The 23107-nt window shown below is 50.1% G+C and overlaps 16 protein-coding genes across 16 annotated transcripts; 8 read left to right on the top strand and 8 right to left on the bottom strand.

Moving 5' to 3' along the window:
- Positions 1-75: 75 nt before the first annotated feature.
- Positions 76-1722, top strand: Bathy02g01780 (major facilitator superfamily; the record flags this gene model as incomplete). The annotated part of the gene is made up of 1 exon (XM_007514889.1): positions 76-1722. One exon carries the CDS (start codon positions 76-78, stop codon positions 1720-1722), a length of 1647 nt encoding a protein of 548 aa, XP_007514951.1.
- Positions 1723-1872: 150 nt separating this feature from the next.
- Bathy02g01770 (S-formylglutathione hydrolase) lies at positions 1873-2814 on the top strand (the record flags this gene model as incomplete). Its single annotated transcript, XM_007514824.1, has 1 exon — positions 1873-2814. The coding sequence occupies one exon, from the start codon at positions 1873-1875 to the stop codon at positions 2812-2814; it is 942 nt and encodes a 313-aa protein (XP_007514886.1).
- Positions 2815-2879: 65 nt separating this feature from the next.
- On the bottom strand, positions 2880-4040 carry Bathy02g01760 (S-(hydroxymethyl)glutathione dehydrogenase/class III alcohol dehydrogenase; the record flags this gene model as incomplete). Its single annotated transcript, XM_007514639.1, has 1 exon — positions 2880-4040. The coding sequence occupies one exon, from the start codon at positions 4038-4040 to the stop codon at positions 2880-2882; it is 1161 nt and encodes a 386-aa protein (XP_007514701.1).
- A 1892-nt stretch (positions 4041-5932) lies between these two features.
- Positions 5933-8401, top strand: Bathy02g01750 (predicted protein; the record flags this gene model as incomplete). The annotated part of the gene is made up of 1 exon (XM_007514449.1): positions 5933-8401. The coding sequence occupies one exon, from the start codon at positions 5933-5935 to the stop codon at positions 8399-8401; it is 2469 nt and encodes an 822-aa protein (XP_007514511.1).
- A 107-nt stretch (positions 8402-8508) lies between these two features.
- Bathy02g01740 (predicted protein) lies at positions 8509-8808 on the bottom strand (the record flags this gene model as incomplete). Its single annotated transcript, XM_007514564.1, has 1 exon — positions 8509-8808. One exon carries the CDS (start codon positions 8806-8808, stop codon positions 8509-8511), a length of 300 nt encoding a protein of 99 aa, XP_007514626.1.
- A 117-nt stretch (positions 8809-8925) lies between these two features.
- On the bottom strand, positions 8926-9159 carry Bathy02g01730 (unknown protein; the record flags this gene model as incomplete). The annotated part of the gene is made up of 1 exon (XM_007514487.1): positions 8926-9159. One exon carries the CDS (start codon positions 9157-9159, stop codon positions 8926-8928), a length of 234 nt encoding a protein of 77 aa, XP_007514549.1.
- Positions 9160-9230: 71 nt separating this feature from the next.
- Bathy02g01720 (isochorismatase family protein) lies at positions 9231-10622 on the bottom strand (the record flags this gene model as incomplete). Its single annotated transcript, XM_007514507.1, has 1 exon — positions 9231-10622. One exon carries the CDS (start codon positions 10620-10622, stop codon positions 9231-9233), a length of 1392 nt encoding a protein of 463 aa, XP_007514569.1.
- Positions 10623-10748: 126 nt separating this feature from the next.
- On the top strand, positions 10749-11870 carry Bathy02g01710 (2OG-Fe(II) oxygenase; the record flags this gene model as incomplete). The annotated part of the gene is made up of 1 exon (XM_007514810.1): positions 10749-11870. One exon carries the CDS (start codon positions 10749-10751, stop codon positions 11868-11870), a length of 1122 nt encoding a protein of 373 aa, XP_007514872.1.
- Positions 11871-11924: 54 nt separating this feature from the next.
- On the bottom strand, positions 11925-12921 carry Bathy02g01700 (isochorismatase hydrolase; the record flags this gene model as incomplete). The annotated part of the gene is made up of 2 exons (XM_007515014.1): positions 11925-11939; positions 11989-12921. The coding sequence occupies 2 exons, from the start codon at positions 12919-12921 to the stop codon at positions 11925-11927; spliced, it is 948 nt and encodes a 315-aa protein (XP_007515076.1).
- A 75-nt stretch (positions 12922-12996) lies between these two features.
- Bathy02g01690 (major facilitator superfamily) lies at positions 12997-14379 on the top strand (the record flags this gene model as incomplete). Its single annotated transcript, XM_007514730.1, has 1 exon — positions 12997-14379. One exon carries the CDS (start codon positions 12997-12999, stop codon positions 14377-14379), a length of 1383 nt encoding a protein of 460 aa, XP_007514792.1.
- A 66-nt stretch (positions 14380-14445) lies between these two features.
- On the bottom strand, positions 14446-16257 carry Bathy02g01680 (amidohydrolase; the record flags this gene model as incomplete). Its single annotated transcript, XM_007514609.1, has 1 exon — positions 14446-16257. One exon carries the CDS (start codon positions 16255-16257, stop codon positions 14446-14448), a length of 1812 nt encoding a protein of 603 aa, XP_007514671.1.
- A 356-nt stretch (positions 16258-16613) lies between these two features.
- Positions 16614-18488, top strand: Bathy02g01670 (cytosine deaminase; the record flags this gene model as incomplete). The annotated part of the gene is made up of 1 exon (XM_007514457.1): positions 16614-18488. The coding sequence occupies one exon, from the start codon at positions 16614-16616 to the stop codon at positions 18486-18488; it is 1875 nt and encodes a 624-aa protein (XP_007514519.1).
- Positions 18489-18719: 231 nt separating this feature from the next.
- Bathy02g01660 (unknown protein) lies at positions 18720-19079 on the top strand (the record flags this gene model as incomplete). Its single annotated transcript, XM_007514488.1, has 1 exon — positions 18720-19079. The coding sequence occupies one exon, from the start codon at positions 18720-18722 to the stop codon at positions 19077-19079; it is 360 nt and encodes a 119-aa protein (XP_007514550.1).
- Positions 19080-19271: 192 nt separating this feature from the next.
- On the top strand, positions 19272-21065 carry Bathy02g01650 (xanthine/uracil/vitamin C permease; the record flags this gene model as incomplete). The annotated part of the gene is made up of 1 exon (XM_007514631.1): positions 19272-21065. One exon carries the CDS (start codon positions 19272-19274, stop codon positions 21063-21065), a length of 1794 nt encoding a protein of 597 aa, XP_007514693.1.
- Positions 21066-21329: 264 nt separating this feature from the next.
- On the bottom strand, positions 21330-21683 carry Bathy02g01640 (unknown protein; the record flags this gene model as incomplete). The annotated part of the gene is made up of 1 exon (XM_007514738.1): positions 21330-21683. One exon carries the CDS (start codon positions 21681-21683, stop codon positions 21330-21332), a length of 354 nt encoding a protein of 117 aa, XP_007514800.1.
- Positions 21684-21813: 130 nt separating this feature from the next.
- Positions 21814-22986, bottom strand: Bathy02g01630 (hypothetical protein MICPUN_56735; the record flags this gene model as incomplete). Its single annotated transcript, XM_007514708.1, has 1 exon — positions 21814-22986. One exon carries the CDS (start codon positions 22984-22986, stop codon positions 21814-21816), a length of 1173 nt encoding a protein of 390 aa, XP_007514770.1.
- Positions 22987-23107: the final 121 nt, after the last annotated feature.

Below are 23107 nucleotides of genomic sequence, written 5' to 3'. Positions count from 1 at the left end.
CTTTTCCCGCGCTCGTTTTGTTGAAAGGTCGCGCATGAATTGAGACGCGAGAGATACACACAGAACGCGCAAAACATGGAAAACTACGACCCATTCCCGGAATTAAACAAAGAGTCGAAACGAACGTTCTATTTACTCATGCTCGGCATGACCTTCGTCTACGCGGATTCAAACTTAATCGCGCCAAACTTGACGCAAATGGCTCGAGAGTTTAAATTCGACAACCAAACGAGAGACGAAAAACTGGGAGGCGAAATAGCGTTCGCGTTCTTCCTATTAGGCGTTCCGGCGTGCGTGTTGATTGGGATTTTAGCGGATAAGTATTCGAGAGTGAAGTTATTCGCGTTCGCGATATTTCTCGGGCAGGGGCCGAATTTGTTCATATCGGTGGTGAAGACGTACGAGCAGTTGTTGGCGATACGAGCGCTGACCGGTATAGCGGTTGGCGGGGCGCTACCTTTAGTGTTTTCGTTGATTGGGGATTTGTTTCCCGCGCACAGGCGATCGCACGCGTCGGCGTTAGTTGGGGTGTGCATGTCGTTTGGGGTCGGGATGGGGCAAGGGATCGCCGGGTACGTCGGGAGCGAGTACGGGTGGAGGACGCCGTTCGTCGTCGTCGCCGTGCCCGGGGTAATCGTTGGATTTTTGTTTTTAGCGTCGGTGAAAGAGCCGAAAAGAGGCATTATGGATGGGAATAGCTATTCGAGCGATGATTTGGTCGGCGTCGCGGCGAGCGCCGGCGGCGGTACTCATAGTAGCAGTCACGGTACGATTAGCGGCGGCGGCGACGGCGACGGCGGCCAGAATAACAAAGAAGCGTCCGTGTGGGAACAAATAAAAACCGGCGCGCAAACGTCGTGGATTTCCATAAAGTGGGTCCTTGCGGTGCCCACGAACAAGTTCGCGTTATTACAAGGTATCCCTGGATGCGTTCCGTGGTCGGTCATCAATGCCTTTATGAACGATTATTTAGCCACGAATAAAGGGTTAGGCGTTCCGCACGCGACCTCGATCATGCTCGGATTTTCTTTGGGTGGGTTTTTGGGCATGGTATTCGGCGGCATTCTCGGTCAAAAAGCGTACAACGAATCCCCCAGGACCTTTTGCAACTCGATGGCGATTATGGTCGTCCTCGGCGGCCTTCCGTGGTTATATTTGGTAAGCACCGACAACTACAATGATTCCTTCTTAAACATGGCCTCGCACATCACCATCGCCGCTATTGCCGGTATTTTATGCACGTATACCGGCGTGAACGTCCGCGCGATGGTCATCCACGTCAACCCGCCGGACCAACGCGGCGCGGCGTTTTCCCTCTTCAACTTAACCGACGACCTCGGTCGAGGCTTCGGCCCGGCCATCGTGGCGCAACTCGTCGGCTTATTCGGTCGCGAGAAAGCCTTCATGTTCAGTTTCAGCAGTTGGGGCGTCTGCGCCATCCTCTTATACTTCACCGGGTCGACGCTAGGTAAAGATGCCGAAGACGTGCGCACAGGGGCGGTTTTGCACTCTCGAAACATCCATAGTAATAACAACAACGGTGGTGGTTTTAATAACGGGGCTTCTTCTTCTTCGGCTCACCATCGCATCCCGAGCGGCAACCACGAAGCCATCCTCCGGCGCGGAACGACGACATCGGACGAGGAGGAGAACAGAGGCTTGTTATCCTCGCCAACGCACAGTCGGAGTAGCAGTCGCACTTCCACTGGTAGAAGAGAGTAAGAATAATATAGAGCGTATAATTTAGAAAACGAGTGTTTGTTTTTAAAAGAAGGAGTGTATTATCATCTTCGCGCGGAGCGTATCGTCTTCACATCTGCGCACACACTGACACATCAACAACCGCCCATTAATATCATCATCATCATCATCATGTCCGATGAAAACGACGAAAAAGTACTATTCAAACCTGAAATCCTCTCCACCGTCAAAGTCCACGCTGGTTATTTGCACAGAATCAAGCACTATTCGCCGTGCAACAAGTGTCACATGACGTTTGCGATATACATTCCATCCGACGAAGATGATTTCCCCGTCGGAAACGGAAACGCGAGGAAAATGCCACTCATCCTCTACCTGAGCGGATTAACGTGCGACGACACCAACGTCTCGCAAAAAGGCAACGCGTTTGAAACGTGCAAACAATCTGGAGTGTGCTTCGTAATGCCGGACACGTCACCGAGAGGTCACGAAAAAATTGACGAGGAAGAATCCGCCTCGTGGGATTTCGGCATAGGCGCTGGATTTTACGTGAACGCGACGACGAAAGGGTACGCGGAGCATTACAACATGGAGACGTACGCGACGAAAGAACTGGAACAAGTGTGTAAATCTATCGATTGTATAAACGATAAAGTGGATTTTAACAGGCAGAGCATTATGGGTCACTCTATGGGCGGTCACGGGGCGTTGACCTTGGCGTTGAGGAATCCGGGGAAGTACCGGTCCGTTTCGGCGTTTGCGCCAATCGCGAACCCGTCCGCGAAGGATTGTCCGTGGGGGCAAAAAGCGTTTAAAGGGTATTTGAAGGATGAGAACGAGTGGAAGATGCACGATGCGACGGAGTTGGTGAAAATGATGGAACCTGGGACGATGAAAACAGTGACGAAGGCGATTTTGATCGATCAAGGCGACGCAGATACTTTTTACAAGACGCAGTTACATCCGGAACGGTTCCAAGAGGCGGCGGAGAAGAATACGAAAGGGTTCATGAAGTATAACGTGAGAGAAGGATACGACCACAGTTACTGGTTCATATCGACGTTCATGCATGACCACGTGGCTTTTCACGCGATAAAGTTGTTGAGTACGTAACAAAATAGCGTTTTGTGTATATAATAAATGTAACATTTTATTAGAAAGAGAGAAGAAAACTCTGATTATTCATCCATGGACAAGACGACTCGAAGGCATTTGCCGGCGTGTAACAAATCGAACGCGTCGTTAATTTGCTCAAACTTCATCTGGTGCGTCACGTACTCGTCCAGCATCGTTTTCCCGGCTAAGTATTTCTCCACTAACTTCGGTACCTCGACTCTCGATTTGTACCCGCCGAACGCCGTCCCTCGCCACACTCTGCCGGTGACTAACTGAAACGGTCTCGTCGCGATTTCCTTCCCGCCTGCGGCGACGCCGATGATGACGGATTCGCCCCATCCTTTGTGCGCACACTCCAAGGCTGCGCGCATCACGTCCACGTTCCCGATGCATTCAAACGAGAAATCGACGCCACCGTCGGTCATTTTCACAATCACGTCTTGAATCTTCTCGTTTGCGAAATCTTTCGGATTCACGCACTCCGTCGCGCCAAACTTTTTCGCCACCTCGAATTTCTCCGGGTTCGTATCGATGGCTAAAATCCGACTCGCACCAACCTCTCTGGACGCTTCGATGACGGCTAACCCAACCGCGCCTAAACCAAACACCGCAACCGTGTTCCCTTTCTCAACTTTCGCGGTGTTATACACCGCGCCCCACCCGGTGCTCACCCCGCACCCGAGCAAACACGTCTTCTCTCTCGGCGCTTTTGGATTGACCACGGCGACTGCTACTTCGTGCACCACCGTGTACTCCGAAAACGTGCTCGTCCCCATGAAGTGAAATATAGGCGTGTCATCGCTCGCCTTTCGAAACCTCGTTTTCTCGTCCGCTTTCATGATCCCGCATCCGGTCCATTGTCTCACCGCTTGACACAAGTTCGTTTTCGGGTGCACGCAAAACTTGCACGGTTGTACGTTTTCGATGTTTAAACAACACGCCTGGTAACACGGAATGACCGAGTCGCCAACTTTACAACTCGTCACGCCTTCCCCGACAGACTCGACAATTCCAGCGGCTTCGTGCCCTAAAATCGCCGGGAACAACCCTTCCGGGTCCTGCCCGGATAACGTGTAACTGTCCGTGTGGCACAACGCCGTGTGGGTGATTTTTATCCGCACTTCGCCTTTTTGTGGCGGGGAAACGATGACGTCGCAGATTTCCAGAGGTACGTTTGGGGCGGTCGCGAGTGCCGCTTTGCACGTGATTTCAGAGGGAGACATTATGTATATAGTGCGTGCTCTTCTTTGCTGCCGATCGATGATGTGGTAAAGTGTTGATGAGAATAACTATATATCTTATTTTAAAAAAAAGAGCTTCCGAAACGCACGAGAAGGAAAGTTGAGAATTTGAGGCCCTAAATAGAAAACCAACTTTGCACGAGAGCTTGACACGTCACCCCCTTCCCTGTCCCCTCCACGCGCGCGCGTTGACTGGGGACCGCGCGCGCGCGAGAGGTGCTGAAAAGCGCGCGGATGCACCCATACACCTCATAAAACGTTCGCAGGAACTCGGAGCTGGAAAATACGCGCTTTTTACGTATTCTCTCTCTCCGTTTATTTTCTTCGTCGCAAAAAAAAAGAAAAACTAGGAAAATTGGGGGAAAAGAAAGAGAAAGAGAGAGAGAGAAAGAGAAACTTTTGTATCTGTATCTAAAAAACAATTTTTTTTCATTTCCTCTTCACTTTCTCGCGCGCGCATTTGCGCGCATTTGCGCGCGCATATAATATCACTTTTTTTTGCGTGCGCGCGCGCACGCGCGCGAGAAAGTCACACGTATTGCTATCATCGATAGACCTCTATCGATGATAGTGGGTGGAAGGGTGGGAGCTCTTTTCTTCATCGTTTGCTTTCTTTCTGTTTTAGAGATACAAATCGAGCGTTTTTGTATCTCTCTATCGCATGGCAGATGAATGAATGAAAAGAGCTGGGAAAGAACGGACAAAGGGGGTTCGAGTACGGAGAGTTTTGACTTGCGCGGGCGAGTTTCTCTCCTTTTTTGTGTTCTTTTCTTTGTCGTCGTGTTATTGCATATCTTCTCTCTTCTTCATCGAAGAAGAAGTCAACGACGACACATGGAGGAAAGAGCATTTTTTGGGAAAGAATTCCAGCCTTTCATTTTTTGAAACGGGATTTGAGTACCGTTGGGGGAGTTTTGTATCGATTAAAATCGAGAGTTCTCTCCTTTTTTTTTTTGGGATTACTTGATTTTTAACCATACGAAAACATGTTTTTGGATTGCAGAAACATGTGACAACACAACGTCTCTCGAGCATCCATTTGCGATGCTCAGCCTATCATGACACTCGGCTCTCATGAGATCGATCGAAGAAACTTTGATAGGTGAAGTAAGTTGATTTTTGATTGAAATAAATCATTGAAAATACCATAAAGTGTTTAAGTTCCATATGCGTATTTTTGCGCGGCGCTGCCTAGGAGCGAACGCGAGTAGTAACTTGAAAAAAACATTTGGTTTTGTGTAAAGTATCAGCTATTCGAAGCATGCTCATGGGACGACGATTGGAATACTCGAGCAGAAATTTTAAACCGGGAGCACCGTGGTGGTCGCTATTCGGAGTAGTCTCATGCGATGAGATTTGGAAACGGAGGAGAAGGAGAGGACGTAAAGCTTGTGCGACGGCGTGTTCTGTTAGAATATTCAAGATTGGGAGTCCTAGTTGAGTTGTAATTTACCTAGTTAGGTTACTCGAGTAAAAGGTCAAGTCTCTCGCGTCGTCTTTTCTCTCTTTCTTCTTCTTCTTCTTCTGTGTATTCCTCGCGGTATTCGTAGTCGTCTCGGAGAGAAAAAAGTTCTTTTCTTTCGTGCACCAATTTTTCTTCAGTCTGACCTTTCCTCGAAAAAGGCAGCAAAAAGGGAAGAGTTTTCGGTGACTTTTCACAAAACAACAAAAACAAACAGTAACGCGCAGATATCATCACATCGTCTCATTTTTACTCTTGTTATTATAGATTGATTGCGCTTTGAATTTGTTACCTCTCAGAAAGAACACTTTTGCGCGTTCGGGGGTGGTTTGACGAGAAGTTTTGCTGCGCGCGGAAGAGAAGAACGGGCGCGTTACTCTCAAAGACGCAAAAATCTGAATTGATGAGGACGATGCATTGGAGACGAACGACGACGATGATGATTTTGATTCTCGTCCAAACGACGCTCTTTCTCGCGAACGTAAACGCGATATTACTGGAAAAGTTCACCGTGAACTACCCACTCTTAAACGAACGGTGGGAGAAATACCAGAACGAAGAAGGGAAAGTATACTTTTGGTCGGAGACGAATAAAAGGAGCCAATGGGAAGATCCGAGAGAAGAGGAGCTCAAGGTGAAAAATGCCCCAGGGGGAGGAGGCGGCGGAAGCGGAACGACGACAGGGACGAATACGAATTCGGCTTTGGGAAACAATCAACAACAATCACAAACACACGAAGAACAAGAAATACGAGAAAGAGCGAGAAAACACCAAGAAGACGAAGAGCGACGACGGCAGACGCGCATCGCGTACGAGGAGGAACAGCAGAGAAAATTGGAACGAGAACAAGTACAAAGGGAGTTACAGTCCAACACCGGCGCGGAGAGGATTTTGCGAGAGGCGGAGGAGAGGAAGAGAGAGGAAGAGAGGAGGAAACGAGAGGAAAATATGGATGTGGACAGGATGCGGAGGGAGAAGACGGAGGCGAAAGAACGCGCGGAGAGGATGGAGCGAGAGCGGATGGAGAGGATGGAGTATATGAGGAAAGAGAAGGAGAGGAAAGAGCAGTTGAGGAAAGAGACGGAGAGGAAAGAGAAGGAGAGGATTGAAATGCAGAAAAGGGAGATGGAGAAGAAACGGGAGGAAAGAGAGAGGCTGTTGAGAGCGGCGAAGTTAGTCGAAGAGGAGAAGGAGAGAGAGGAGGAGAAGAGGAGGGAGGCGGCTGCAAAGACGGCGACGACGAACGAGAGACAACAACAACAACGACGAGAAAACAAACCAAACTCGTTTTCTTACACGACGCCAAAAACTCCAACAGAGAACAAGAAGAGCGGAAACGATAGCGCGCAGCAGCAAAAACAACAACAACAACACGCGGCACCAAACCCTTTGCCAGCTCCCGAGCACCACGACGACGTGAATCCAGACCACGCGTTGAATATCGACGACCACGCGGAAGCGCCGAAGCGACACGCGCCGTTCGTCGACGGCGTCGTGGCGCAGTTTTTCGTCATGTTGGTGACGACTTTATCCATTTGGTTGAAGACCATGTTCAGGAAGATTCACGAGTATCGATTAGCTAAACAGCGAGAAAGAGAGGAGAACGAAAAGGAAATGTTAGGGGATATGGGCGGTTCTGGTTCTCAAATTTTCGGCAGTCCGTCTCGGAATAGAAACAGCAACGGTATGATCATGAACGGAGCATCGAGCGATGCCAGCCGAAGTAATTCGGTGTTCAACTCTCCAGTCGCATCGAACCCGTCTGCGAATCACGATTTAGAAGACCAAAGAGTCAAATATACGGGCAGTTTGAAGAAGCGCCAGTACTTGTCGCGACGAGCCTCGCAATTACGAATCATGCTCATCGACGTGAACAACGCGCACGGCATCGCGCGCAAGTGGAAGATTTTAGGCATGTACTTCCAGCGATTAATGAAGTCGAGCGAGATATTCTTTCTCGCCCGATTGTTTATTTCGTTTTATTACTTCAACGCGGCGGCTGAAAAGTACGCCTATTACGTGTGGAGATTTAAATATTACGAGTTCAACAAAGAGCACGGGTTCCCGCGAGGGCAAGTGGATTTACCCATCGGTGTTCCATACGGCGCGTTATTAGTGGTCGTCGTCACTACGTTAATGGTGCACGACATCAAACCATCCATGTGTTGCGTCTACTTACTCTTCTGGGACATGCGCGAATCGATCGGATTGACCAAAGAGGTGTTTTTCGGCCCAAACGGCATCGTGTTCAACGAACTCGCGATGAAAAAGCTGAGCGTTTTGGGATCGACGACGTTACTGTTAGTAAACACCATCCACTCTCGACGAGGTTTAGCCGTCCAAAACACCGACGGCCGCGATGGCTTGCTCTTCAGTAAATTCGGCAACCCTAGAACGAACCGCGAAGGGAAGCAGAGCAAATTGAAATCGATCGCGTTGGCGTTTGCGAGATTGGCGTTAGCGTCTGCGTTTCTATACGTCGGCTGGGAACAGGTCATTCGAATCGCTAGGAACGATATGGACGCGTACAGCAAATTAAAAGAAACGCAATCAACCGGAGGAGATGGTGGTGCGGAAAACGAACAGAAACAGCGAAAAGACGGACACGACAGCAATTGGCTCTTGGTCCAATTCATCCTCGCGCTCCCGTTATTCCTCGGGCTCCGCACCAAATTCGTCTGCCGATTCATGGCCTTGAGTCTCTTTCTCGAAGCGTTTCTGAGCTGGGATTTCTGGAACGCGCGAACGCTCATGCCCGAACACGCGCGAACGCACTTTGTCGTCAACCTCTCCTGCGCCGGAGGGATGCTCTTGTTGCAAATGTTCGGCGCGGGAGCGTACTCGTTCGACGCTTTCTTACTGCCCAAGAAAATTGTATAATTAGCTCATTAGAATAAACAAACGCACGCACGTAGCGCAGCAGCAGTAGGTTCCTTACGTAAATAAGTACTATATATTAAAGTGATGATACAACGAACTCTCTAAAACTACTCATCCTCCTCTTCCTTCGTCTTCATCTGCTTCGCGACCGCGTCAAAAATCAAAGTACCGAGAATGTACAGCGCGAACAAAATCGAAGGTCCGAGCACAAACCCGCCGGGCGCGAACGCCCACCCCCACCAAGCGTCGTTTTCTACGTACGCTAAATCAGAAAAAATATTATCGTTCTTCGACAAAACCGTGCCAATGAAGTCCTCATTTTGCGAGGGCAACGACGAAAGCACATCCGGCAAGGCCGCCGCGTTTGTTCCTTTCCTCTTTCCTCCAAAACGTTTTCGTTCAGGCATCAAACTTCTCCTCTTCTCGTCCGCTCTCCTCCCCGCGCCGCCGCGAAGGCGCGTTGGAGAAACAGTACCAGCGAACCGACCGACGACGACTTTGGCGACGACCATTATTTGTTGCTCTCACGACCCGTCTCTCGGCGCCGAGTACTGATTTTTATCCGTGAACTCTTTCACTTTCGATTGGACGAATGCAACGCGTTCGCGTTGAATCAACAGATGTTTCTCGTCCAACGTTTTGTTCGCGGAGACGATGAATCTTTCCTCCTGAGGTAAAGAATCGTTCAAAGCCTCTATGAAGGTTTTGATGGGAGGGTTATCGCACGTTAAGAGAGCGCCGTGGATGGCGTCTGGCATTTATTTGATGCGCGTGTGTGAATGCGTGATTTTGTGTGGAAGATGTGTCGAGGTGGCGTGTTGTAAGTGTCTCATATTTTCAAAGCGTTGACGACGTCTTCGGTGAGACATCGCCAACCGACGATACCGTTTTGACTGGAAATCATCTCCAAACACGCTTTTTTAAATTCCGGGAAGTACGATTCGGTGGCGTCGTCTGCGACGATGCACTCGAAACCGCGATCGTTCGCTTCTCGCATGGACGTTTGGACGCACACTTCCGTGGTCACGCCGGTGAAAATCAGAGTCTCGATCCCGCGCCTCTTCAGCTGGAATTCGAGATTCGTGTTGTAAAAAGCACCTTTACCTGGTTTGTGGACGATGAGTTCGCCTTCGATTGGTGCTACTAATGGCTCGATCGAGTTCCCAGGTTCGTTTCTGACTAATATGCGGCCCATTTTAGCATCCACGGTTTGACCGATTTTGTCGCATCTTCGAATTTTACTCGGCGGGCAATCCGAGAGGTCTGCTTTGTGCGCCTCCAACGTGTGCACGATCGCGCACTTCGCCTCTCGACCTGCTTCTAAAATTTTGACCGCATTCGGCAAGGCTTCTTCGCGCAAAACTTCGCAATCGTTCCCCAACGCCGCGCCGAAACCTTTAGGCGAGGTGAAATCTAACTGCCAATCGACCATAACGATCGCCGTTTTCTTCGCTCTGATGGTAAATGGGAACGGTTTCGCGTTCGGAATGATCGCATCTCTATTTTCGGCACCATCGAACCGATTCGCGTCTAAAAACGTACACACGTCTTCGCACTTCGCCGTGGCCCCGAACACGCCGTTTTGCATGTGCACCATCTTTATCGCGCTCGCGTGATTCCCCTCGTCCGTGGCTCCCGTGCCGTCCTCTAAGAGTAAACACTCGTATCCTAAATCGTTCGCCTCTCGCATCGTCGTGTGCACGCACACGTCCGTCGTTATCCCGCCAAATATAATCCGTCTGATTTTGTTTAACCGTAATATGAGATCTAAATCCGTCCCCATGAATGATCCCTTCCCTGGTTTATCGATCACGTCTTCCGTCTCGAGCGGTTTCAACTCCTCTATGAGGTTCCACCCGTTGGCTTCTCTGGTTAAAATTTTCCCCAACGGCCCATCCTTCCCGATTTCCGCCCCTGCTTGCGCACTTCTCCACCGTTTATTCTCCGGTAAATCTCGTAAGCTTTTCCTGTGTCCTTCCCTGGTGTGTAACACGAGGACTCCGTTTTCTCGGCACTTTCGCAGCACCTTCTCGACGCGCTCGATCGGTTTCCGGGTGAGGGAAACGTCGTATCCCATTTTGGAGACGTACCCGTTCTTGCCGCAAAAATCGAGCTGCATGTCGATCAGAATGAACGCGGTGTGTTCGAACGCGTCGAAATAGATTTCGCTCGGGTCGGGGAAGGGCCACGCGTACGGGCGGGAGTTTGGGATCGCGTCCATTAGTGATCTAAGTGTGCGGCTTTTTCTAACGGTTTTTCTTTGTCTTTTCGGGAAATTCCGCGTTACAATAAAGACGCGCACAGACAGACACAGACAGAGAAAGAGAAGACAAAAAAGAGGAAGTAAATGAGCGCACAGAATAGTCGCATCATCGATCAAGACGTGGACACGGAATCGAAACTCTTGACCTCTGGGTTAGGCTTGAAACGCGCGTTGAATGATTCCGCACGTTCCGTCCCGGTGATCGATTTTTCCAATTTGGATTCTGATGTGTTGGACGCGAAGTTATACGACGCGGCATCAAACGTAGGGTTTTTCGCACTCGTAAACGCACCGTTCGTGAATAAGGATGACATAGATCGACAATTTGAATTCTCCGAGAAGTTTTTTGCGCGAGCGAAAGCGGTGAAAGAGCAAGAGTCGCCGTATGATGCAAAGTTGAATTCGGGATACGAGTACAAGCTCCAAGTGAGACCGAGCACGCAACTGAAAGACGAAAAGGAAAGTTTTCAAGTCACGGCGAAAGAGTCGAGCATGGAAACGAGATGGCCGAAAGATATGGGTCCGGATTTTGAAGCGAACACGAGAGAGTTCATGGGGAAATCTTTGGAGCTGGCGAAGATGGTCATCGCGCGTTTGCAGCGCGAACGGAGAAGGAGGAGGAGAGCGCAAGGCGGAGAAGAAGAAGAAGAAGAAGAAGAAGATATCGCGAGTAAACACAGTTTATGGGTAGAGAACGAGAGTCAGTGTACTTTACGAATGATACATTATCCACCGTTTGATTCAGTAGAAGAGGCGGAGGACCAAGCGAAAATGGGATACATGCGCGCAGGAGCGCACACGGATTGGTGCAACGTGACGTTGTTGTATCAACGAACGGAATTCGGAAACGGTGGTTTAGAGTGCGCGGCGAACCCGAGAAGAGATGGATTCGAAAACACCGAGTGGGCACAGATTGATCACACGAACCCTGGTGCGATTACCGTGAATATTGGCGACATGCTGAGTCGTTGGACGAATGGCGACTTGTTGAGCAATTTACACAGAGTTCGAATGCCGGAAGGAGAGGAGGCGCTGAAGAGCCGACACTCGATGGCGTTTTTCGCGCAAGCCGACGAGTCCGCAGTAATTCGAGCGTATCCTGGACAAGAAAGTTTGACCGCAAAAGAATACATATTAGGACGAATTAGAAGCAATTACGGCGGCACCACCGACAAAGCGGTGATGGCGGCGGCGGCCGCGGTATAAAAGGTTTCACGTTATCGTTGTACATTTAAATATCTACCAAAAATCGCATTCATTTTAACACGTCCAAAGCTTCCACCACGGCGTCCACGGTCGCGACTTCCCCGAAATACAAACCTACGCTTTTGTGATGATTTTGTTTCGCGATTTGCGGTCCGTTAATCAAAGTGACCGCCATATCGTGCCAACCTCCCTCTTTCTCCTTCCCGAACGCCCCGCACGCGTCTTCGACTAAACACACCCGGAAAAATCGATCGCACGCCTGCACCGCCGTCGCCATGACGCACACGTTCGTCAGTATCCCACACAACAATATCCGTTCCACCCCACGTCCGACTAATTGCTTCTCTAAATCCGTGCTCGCGAACGCGCCGAACGTCCATTTATCCACGATAATTTCCCCCTCCTTTGGTTTCAACCGCTCGACAAAGTTATACGTAGCGTCCACGCCTTCGATCGGGCTACTCATACTCACGTCAATTCCGTTGAGTAAATCTCTCCGGATTTCCGCTCCGTACCTGTGACTTCGACTGTGCGCGATCGTGAACCCTTTCTCTCTGCACTTTTCCAGAACTCTCGCCACGTTCGCCGTCGTCGCTTCCAACCGCTCGAGAACGTCTCGAGAGTAGTGTTGTCCGAGCCTTCCGGATTTGCTCAAAAAGTCGCTCTGCATGTCGATGATAAGCAGCGCGGTGTTCTTTCCGTGCGCTGGAAACGTCCTAAAACTTCCCGTCGAACGTGTTTCTTTCTCTTTTTCTTCGCTTTTGTCGTTCTTCATGCTTTCTCCTTCTCCTCCTTTGCACTGAACGTACGTTTCCCCTTCGATCGCATCTTTCCCTTCCCGCAAAGCGACGCTTCGCCGCGCGACTCGATCCACCTCTCTCTTCTTCCTTCGCTTCTTTAAGACGACCGATTCGAGCGCGAATCGGTAGAACGCAAGCCCGGCGCAGAATCCCACGGAGACGAGCAGCATCGCAGCGCTTGCTCCTTCGTTTTGCGAGCGAGTAGGATTCTTCTTTGTTCTGGGTGTTGTTTTCCCCGGCGGCGGCGTCATTACTTCTGCGGATAAAACGAAGACAACAAACAACGAGACAGAAGAAAGAAAAGGATGAAACCCACGAAATCAGCGATGAATAGAACGAACGGACGTCAGTGGTTCCTCCTGTGCCTCTCCGTCGTCGAGTGTCTCCTGTGCACCGGGGTGACGTTCGGTTTGAGCGCGTTGACGATCGCGTTAAAACGCGACGGCCAATTCGCGGAAACGTGCGGAGGCGCAGAAGGAGCGACGATGCTAGAGGGAGAAGGAGAGGAGGAGTGCGTGGGGCAGAAACTGAAGTTTAACGCGATGTTTACCGCAGGAACGGTCTCGGTGCCACTCTCGATGATGTTTTGGGGAAGGTTGATCGATTTGAAAGGCGTGAAGTGGGTGCGATTGGTCTCTCTGTCGTTGTTTACGGTCGGGTGCGTGCTCTTCGCGGAATCGGATTCGAAGACGTTTGACGCGTACGTGGTCTCTTGCGTGTTCCTCGGGAGTGGAGGCGCGGGATTTTTCATCTCGCATTTCCAGTTTTGCGAACATTGGAGGCACACTATGTATTTTGGAATGTCGCACAGCGCGACGAATATGGCGTTCGATTCGAGCACGGTGACGTTTTACGCGTTCGAGGCGATGCATAAAGCGGGGTGTTCGGTGAGAGCGTTGTTTTACGGGTTAGCCGGATTGAGCGCGGTGTTTATGATGAGCACGAATAGTTACGTGTGGGGAAAGTACTTGGACTCGCCGGAGAAAGAAGAGTACGTCGAGGAAGCGGAGATGGAGAGCGGGGGGGATGGTGAACTTGCGAAGGTTCAAAGTTCTCGCGCCAAAGGGTTGGAGCACTTGGGCGTTCCGTTGACGCAGATGAAATTTACGGAACAAGTGCGAACGCCGTATTTTATATCTGTTGCCGCGTGGTCTCTCGGTAGTATTTATCGTTCGATGTTCATTTTGGGAAGCATATTCGAACAGATGTTGTATAACGGCGACGGTAGAAGTACGAAAGACGCGAACGCGTACGTTCGCGTGTTCAACGCCTTAATTTTAGTGAGCACGTTTCTGACGCCGTTTTTCGGCTTTTTCGTCGATAGATTCGGATTAGCGCCGGCGTTCACGTTGGTCAACGTTTTAGGGGTGCTAAGTTTTGTAGGTGTGCTTTGGAATCACGATATAGTGAGCTTATCGATTGCATTTTTAGCGTTCGGTTGCTTTCGCGCTTGGAACTACTCGTGCTTGACGATATACGTGCAAGGCGTATTCGGGAACGCGACGTTCGGACAGTTATATGGTATAGGTATCGGCGTATTCGCCGTGATTTCCGGCGCTATGCAGTATCCATCCATGCACTTAGTTTTGAAAGAAGGCGACGGCAGTTTTCTCGTCGTTGACCTATTGATGATTTGTATCGGTATCTTACTCTTTGCGTTTCCAGTTTGGATTCGCAAAAACGGCGTAGTTGGCGCGCACGGCTCGTAAACAGAAGGTTATTTATACATCCAGTAGTAGTATTTATACAGGTAGTACATCATAGTAGTTATCACGCTAGCGTAAAGTCGAATCAAACAGCGTCGTGTCTTGCGAAAAGTCAACAGGTTCCGGGGGAGGCCCGGACGGCACATATTTATCGTTGTCCACGGGCAAACCTAGCGCCGCGCGATACTCGTTTTCTGCCCTCCTCGAGGCATCGTTCGCCGCCGGTTCCATACTCAATCCCTCTGTTTCGTGCACGTAGTTTTGCGCATCCGCTAAAACTTTTCGCAACGCTTCTACGTCGCACCCAACAATTTCGCCGGCGCGCACGACTCTCTTCCCGTTTACCCAGGACTCCGCGAGCACGGATCCCGCGGCTTTATTCTGCGTTCTGCTCCCTCGAGCGAGTAAACCGAGAGGATCAGTTTTCGGTAACAGCGCTAGCGCGGTGAGATCCCACAGGCAGACATCTGCGAGCATTCCTTCTCGTATCTTCCCGCCTTTATCGCCCAGGTTAATGCTGTGGTACCCGTTCTCGCAGCCTAACTTCAAATACGTCTCCCTCGGCGAAGGCCAGTCTCGATATTCCGCCGTTTCCACGCACGGTAAAAAATTCGCAATTTTCACAACTTCTAACATATCCTGGCCATCTGACGAACACGAACCGTCCGCGCCGAGACAAACTTTGACGCCGTTGTTCTTGTATCTTCGCAACGGCGCAACTCCTGATCCTAGTCGTAAATTTGACAGCGGGTTGTGTACGATTGTAGCGTCAGTTCTTCTCACGATTTCACACTCTTCGTCGGTTAACCAGACGCCGTGAGCGAGCGAGGTTCCCGGTGAGTCTAAGAATCCTGTCTTTTCTAAAAGCTTCACCGACGATCCCTCGCATCCGTTTTCATTTAAGAACTGTTTTGATTGCAACGCCTGCGTTCGAGTCTCTAATAAGTGAATGTGGCCGCACAACCCGTATTTTTTCCGCAAATCCGCCGCGCCTTTCAACATCTCGAAAGTTGCGCCGAAACACGTCACTGGACCTATACAAATATTCACTCCATTCTCTGGGTCGTGAAATTTCTGCACCGCTTCCTCCCACAACTGCAACATCTCCTCCCTCTTCTTCGGATCCGACGCGCTCTTCTCGGTTCGAAAACACCCAGTTTTCGGATCTAAACCGCCGCAACATCCGCACCCCTTACAAAATGCAAGCCTCTCTTTCGCATCTCTCGCTAACGGACAATAATTATGCTTAAAAGTCGCCTCGTCGTCCAACATTGGCGCGATAAAACACCGTATTCCCAACGCTTTATACGCGGTCACCGCCGCCTCCACGTCCTCGATATGCCTCACGAATAAATGGTCCATAACCACCGTGGACCCACTCATGAGCGTCTCGATCCCACACAACAAGGCCGAAATTGCAACCATCGCCGCGGGCGTTTCCATCCACGATTTCTCTTTAAACCACCCGCCCGGCGCTCCTCGCGGTTCGTTGAACACCAGTTGGAACAACCACATCTCTAACGGTAAAGGCGGTATGGCGCCTCGTAACCAGTGTTCGACGCTGTGCGTGTGTCCGTTCACCAGACCAGGCGTGATCATCTTTTCCGTGCCGTCGATCTTTTCTATCCTTTGAGAACCGTACTCACGGAAGAATGCGCTCGCGTGAAAAGCTTCCGTCATCTGTACGATTTTCCCTACGCGTGCGTCCAGAACGACATCTTTCCTCGAATACTTCCCATCTTCTTCCGCGGATGGGAGTAAAACGTTCTCGATGAGTACAAAAAATGTCTCGATCTCGACGTCGTCGTTGTTTTTTTCGGGACACGCGACGGAGACGAAGTCCGCGTTGGAAACGCCTTTCGCCACGCGCGTTGAAGTCATTCTGATGCGCTCGTGTGTGTATAATTCCCTGTGCCGTTTTTTGGTGTCCTTTCCGTTCTTTTTTTTGCTGTCCTTTCGAGACGAGACACATAAACCCTAAACGTTAAAACGCCCTTCAAAACGCCTTCAAAATTCCCTCAAAAGTGTAAGCGCAATACGTACCTTTTCTGCCACACGTATCGTATTTATGAGCGAGTATTAGGAGAGCATCTTTCAGTCAAAAGAGCTCTCTTAGTGTTAGCACCAGCACCAAACACGGCGACTCTTTAAAGCGTTCTTCTGCGACTCCTCTCGATTCGTGTTGCCCCAATCCGAATCATCAGTGTGCGTTTTAACAACCAAAGTCGTTTGGAAAAATGCGAGATTATGGTGATGATGATGATGATACTACTAAAGGAGGAAGAGGAAAAGAAGCCTCCGTGTTTTTCACCTCTTTATCGTCAAAACGGCGAGAACGCATCGCGAGCAGACTGATGATGACCGGGGGGTCTTTGTCGTTGAAGAAGAATGCGAATAATGCAGATGATGAGAAGGAGGATTTGGAGGAGACTTTGAGGACGAACGTGTTGAGATTGCGACGGGTGCGAGTTCCAACGTCCGCGCTTTTCGATGCCGCTAATAACGAAAGTTTCGAAGAAGAAGAAGAAGGGGAAAGTAATATTCGTTTGTCCGCCGCAAACGAGGGCGGACTCGTGAGCGGGTGCGCGATCAAAATCGATGCAAGAAATGGCGTCATCCTGGACGTTTGGCGGGAGAGCGAAGATGACGGAGGAAAGGAAAAGGAGGAGGAGAAAGACGAACTCGTCGCAGACTGCGAAAACTGTCTCCTCGTTCCTTGCTTTTTGGACGCGCACACGCATTTGATCAAAACGCACACGGTTGAAAGGTGCAGAAATCCCACCGGATCGATACCGGACGCGCTCGGATGCGAGCTCGCGGACCAACCGAGGTGGATGGACGTGCAGGACGAGAGGACTATGAAAACAGATTTTGAACGACGGTTTGATTTCGCCGTGCGTTCGGCGCTGTATTACGGAGCGATTGGGATTCGGACGCACTTGGACGGGACGAACAATCTCGAAAACAAGATATTAAGGGATAAAGTGTTCGAAGTGTTCGCGCGGAAACGAAACGAGTTGTTAGAAACTCGCGGAGTGTATTTACAAGGCGTGTGTAACTTATTTTTACCGTTATGGTCGGAGCCAGAAATCGCGGATGAGTTCGCAAAAGTCGCGGCTGCAAACAATGATAACAAAGGCGGAGATTCTGTTTTATTGGGCGCGTATTGTGGCGTTGTTGGACGAGGGGAAACGAATAACGACGAAGCCCGGAAGCACTTCAGGAATCTTTTCTCTTACGCGAATAAATACGCGATGAATATAGACGTGCACATCGACGAAACGAACGATCCAAACTGCTGCGCAGTTTTGTCGTGCTTGGAGGCATTTTTGAACGATGACGATGGCAACCTTGGCGCGTTCAAAAACATTCGCTCGCTCTCGCTTTCGCACGTGTGTTCGCTCTCTTTGCAGTCAAAAGCCACGATCGATCGAGTCATTGAGCTTGCAAAAAAAATTGACGAGAAGACGAGCACGCGAGTCTCGTTCATAGTAAACCCGCTGACCAATCTCGGTTTACAAGATCGCAGAGGTACCACAGATGGAGTGGGCGTTCTCATCGATAAGAATATTCCACACACGCCTCGTTGGCGAGGTATTGCACCGATTCAAGAGCTCGAATCCGCCGGAATCAACGTGTGCACGGGGACGGATAACGTGCGCGACTACTGGAATCCGTACGCAGACTACGATGGTATAGCGACGCTTAAAGCGACGTTCGAGGTGGCACAATTGAATACGGTACCTAACGAAGGGTATTGGACGAAGCTCATCGCTGCAAACTCCGCCAAAGCTATGTTCACTAAGCTCCCTACGCCTAAGATTGGCTTGATACGTAAAGGCTACCGCGCCGATTTCATCCTCCTTCCGCAAGCGAGATCCTTCTACGAACTCTTCTCTCGACCCTCGCAGCACGAGCGCATCGTCTTCAGAAAAGGCCGACCGACCCTCGACTGCGTTCTCCCCGATTTCAGCGAACTCGACGAAACCGTCGCCGTCCGAACCGACGCCGCGCCTTTCCTCGACGGCGACGTCGAAATCAAGCGAGGCGCGACTTCCCTCGCTTCTTCTTCTTCCAAACGAAAAAACCGAGAGGAAGATGCCGAGGTTTAAACGTATGCATCGTGTAATTTCTATGTCTGTTGTTATTGTTGTACTTATTATTGTTGTAATATATGCTTACGAATATTATTCGCCTTTGGCGTTCCGCGCAAAGTTGCCGCAGGGACGAAGAAAAACCGTTACGAGTGTTAGGGTTTTAGCGACCTTTCGGGACACCCAATTCTTATACTACCCTCCTCACAAATTTTCGAACACGTCGAAGACTTTATATTTATACATATCATGTCGGAGCCGGTTCTGGAAAAATCAAAATCCACCCTCTCGAAGGGCACGTCCAGTTCCCCGCAGACGTGGGCGGAGTACAAGGAACGTTTGAAAGTTTTCGGCTGGCAAAACGGGACGAGCTATAAATGGTACTACTATAATTTGAATTTGAGTCGAAAATTGCGGAAAATGACGTTTGAGTTCGGGGGGATTAGATATATTTTATTGTTTTCTTTCGCGTCTCTGTCTCGCCCTTCTGTTTCTTTTATTCGCGCGAAAATGCGTGCGATCTGTCAAGGAAACGCATTCGAACGCAACGATTCGATCTTTTCATGCGGAGCGATCGAGAGTGGTCGAGACAGAGAGATGAAAGTCTGATCGACATTTTAACCGAATTTTGCCCCAGCCTTGTGTTTTACCTCTTTTACAAAGAACGAGAAAAAAATGTAAAAGAGAGCGCTAACCACCAAAAACTCTCCTTTAAACGACAGGAACACGAAGGTTGAATTTTTCACCGGAGCGGGCGACATCGAAGCGTTCGGGGAACTGTTCTTCGATAACTTGGCGACCATGCTCGGGGTGACCGGCTCGGCGATCGGGCACATCGGGTACGGGATTCTCGCGGCGCCGTGGAGAAATTGGGGCCCGGAGGGGTACGCGTTGGCGTGCGCGCAACAGTGGGAGAAAATTTACTACGAATGGAACATTCCGGCGTGTGGTTTGTGCTTACTGTTTGGCAACGTGTATTACGCGTGGTTGGCGACTCGTCTGGCGACGAAGGAAAATCGAACGGATGTAACCGCGCAACCGTACGGTATGAACACGACAGTAATCTACATCATGTTATATGCCATCACTTTGCCGGCTCTGGAAAGGGGTCACGATAAGTTCGCTCCATGTATCGATTTCGCTAGTCGATGTTCGGCAACGGACGCGGAAATTCAATCTGGGGCGAGAAAAGCAGCCGAATATGCTTGGGAAGTTTCCGTGACGGCCAACTTTATCGTCGGTTTGTTCGAAGTCAGCGGCTTCTTCTTAGGCGACTTGGTCAGGTGGTTGTTTCCAACCGCCGCCGTGTTCATCCCGTTATTTGGCGTTGGTTTCATGTGGTTGGGCTACGTGTACGTCGTCGATATCTTTGAACACCCGATGATGTGCTGGCTTCCATTCATGATTGTCTTGACGGGTTTCTTTGGGAACGTGAGGTACCCAATCTACAAAACCGTCACGTTTCCCATCGCTTTGTTGGCGATTTTGAGCTCCTCGGCGTTTGGCTGGATGGGCGCATGCGAACAGTCCACGGACGACATTGTGTACGGCTTTGGATCGCACACGACCTCGGTTGCAGCGCAATACAATGGAGTAGATGCTGCAACTGGGTTACCCCGCAAGACGTGCCAAGGTACGGACAAAGCGTTAGCTAAAGCTGCGTGGAAACAGTACGCCGGTAAGGGCGACATCTTCGGCGGCTTTGGCAAAGGTTTGAAAGGCTTCAGCCACTCTGATGTCAAGGATCTCGTTGCTCAATCTTTACTCTATGGTGCGATTGGCTTTTTAGGCTCGATGGCAGATGTCGAATCCGCCGAGATGGCTGGTGATTCGTATCCTATGGCAGAATGTTTGATTTTTGACGGTCTCGGAACGATGATTGGTGCCCTCGCGGGCAGTATCTACGGTACGACCATGTACATCGGTCACCCGATTCACAAAGCGCTTGGTGCTAAAATCGGTTACTCGCTTTTGAACGGGGTTGTTTACTTTGTCTTGTTCTGTAGTGGTATCTTTGCGAGTTTGTACAACGTGATCCCGCTTTGTGCGAACGGGGCTATTCTTATCTTCGTCGGTCTCTTGCTCGGTCGACAAGCGTTTGAGGCTACTCCAGCGAGACACTACCCGGCTTTATTATTGGGCGTTATGCCGTTTATCGCGAACAAAATGTCTTTGGAATCACAAGGAAACCACTCGTACGATATGGGCATTCAAATGATGTCCGCGGCTGGCGGTACGATGTGCGGTATCTTCCTTTGCTGCATCGCGTGCTTCGCCATCGATAGATCTTTCTACAAGTGCGTCGTCGTTTCCTTCTTCATGTGCTTCCTTTCCTTGTTTGGTTTCTTCGCGAGTCACAACGATCTCATCGATCCGAGTACAGGCGTTAGAGGACCGCGACACGAGAAGTTGGGCATCTACGACTCGAGCAGCGACTTGAACCAAGGCTGGAGATGGGCCATCTCGTGGGCCATGGTTGGGGTGTACTTCGCGGTGCACATTCCGTTCCAAAAGAAAGGCTCTCACGTGAAGATGCCGATTGACATGAGAGATATGAAGGCCGATCCGTACGATTCCGACACGGATTTGTCTTAAACATCATGTTTACTCAACCGAAGTTAGACACGTGATGAAAACGAAATAAATATTTATATTTATACGCGCCGTCGACGAGGAACGCGCGTTTCCAACGAGCGTTCGCTCACCGAACTGTACATGCACGACGGGCGCTTAAAAAAGAAAAATGGAAGACATTGCGACGATATGAACGATGATGATGATACTGTCCAGATTAACTTAACAAGAATGTAATTTTTACATCAAATACACAACACACGTGCACCTAAAACTCCTCTTCTTTTACTCTTTTTTCTTTCCTTCTTGCGCTTGTGCTTCTGTTGCTCTGCTGTTCTTCCGTCTCAGCGTATACGCGATCGCTTTGCACAACAAGGCGACTTTCAAGACCGCCACCGCACCGGTCGTTTCTAGAACGGTGTAAAACTCTTTCGCTCGCGTCCACGAACTCAACGGTCGCACCATGGACCCGAACATGTTCGCGAAGGCATTTTCGAGCTTGTCCGCGACCGTCGCACCTGGAGCCATGTAGACGTTTAAAGCGAGCGCGACGACGAGGTAACGGAAGATGATCCTAGGTATTTGGACAGAAAAGGAGGAAGAGGAGGAGGAGCTGGTGGCAGCAGCGGGGGAAACCATTTGAATTGTATGAGTACGCGGACGGACTTTTGAAAGCGTGGTGGCAATGGAGCTTTTGAAGAGAGTACAGTACTGTGTGTTAGGATAACAACGAGACGGTATTTACGCCGATGGCTTTTTTAGGAAGAAGTTACGCATCGGGCGGAGAATATCCTCCGAGAGTATTTACGTCGCTTTTGGGTATTGTTGCGCGTTGTTTTTGGACGTACGCTACGGCGCGTTCGGCGGCGGTTCGATCGATCAGTCGCGGCGAAAAGGAGGACCGAGCGCCGTAGAGATCCTCTCGTAAACGGATGATTTTTGTGGTATTTATCGCGTCGTGTATTTCTTCGTCGTCGTCTTTAGATGATGATGAGGGAGATTGTGATGCGAGGTTTCCTTTTTGCGCTTTGCGTATGTTTGCGTCGCGCGTGGTAAACGGTGGTTTCTCGTCGCCGAACGCGCGCGCGGAGCATTCGGCGAAGGTGGTCACGCGACACCCGTCCTCTTTCGCGTACCCTTTGGCTTCCACCGCGCGCGCGCCCGGAATCCCGTACGCAACAACCGTGAGCATTGTTGCGTATCTCGTATCATCGTCATCATTTTCACCTCCAACTCCTCCTCCGCCGCCGCCGGAAACGCTTCCGACACCCGCGGCGACCCTCACGCTCTCGCTCGTTTCCTTCGCCCACAAATCCACCTTCGCTATGTCCGGCGCGATGCCTAAATACCTCGGTTCATTCGCCAACGCTTCGCACAACGCCTCTTCCGTCACCGCAAACACGTGGTACACGTTCGCATCGTTCCAATCGTTCGTCACCACTAACGCTGGATTCATGTTCGGTCTTCTTTGTCTTCTTCGTCCTTCTTCGTCTTCGTCTTCAAAGTCTTTCCGGACGTGTTCTCGGCACCCTTCTGGTTTCACGTCGAAATACATCTTCACGCCTCGAACGAGCGCGAACCCAATAAACACGGCTTTATCTTCCTCTCTTACGCCGTCTAGGTTCTTCCTCAGCGCGAATCCGTCTTGCAAGGTGCCGGAGACCGCCAGAAGTCTTCTCTTCTTCGTCACGTTTCCCCGTCGAAGTTTCCCCGTCAGACCAAAACCCAATTCGAGCAAGACGCCACACGCGAAGCACGCGAGCGATGGTACCAAAGATTTCGCGAAGGAGAACGGTTTTAGCATCGTCGTTAACATCGTCAGCGTTTTGCCCTCATTTCTTCTTTCTTTTTCTTCTTCTTCTTCTCTTAGAGAAGCGCTTAGTGAATGTATAAAGTACGAACTCTTTTCCCTCAAAATGTGAGGAGGGAAAAAGCAACACATTAGCGGGATTTTTACGTTTGATGAGTATACGTTTTTAATGATGTTTATATTTACAGACACTCGCGCTTTTGTTCTGCAGAGCTTTTCTAACGCACATTTATACGTATTGGCGTTGTATTCA

The sequence above is a fragment of the Bathycoccus prasinos genome, assembly GCF_002220235.1.
Source record: "Bathycoccus prasinos genomic : Chromosome_2".
In the NCBI taxonomy this organism is placed as follows: Eukaryota; Viridiplantae; Chlorophyta; class Mamiellophyceae; order Mamiellales; family Bathycoccaceae; genus Bathycoccus; species Bathycoccus prasinos.
Note: the sequence above shows the minus strand (reverse complement) of the source record. Positions and strands in the feature narration are given on the sequence as shown.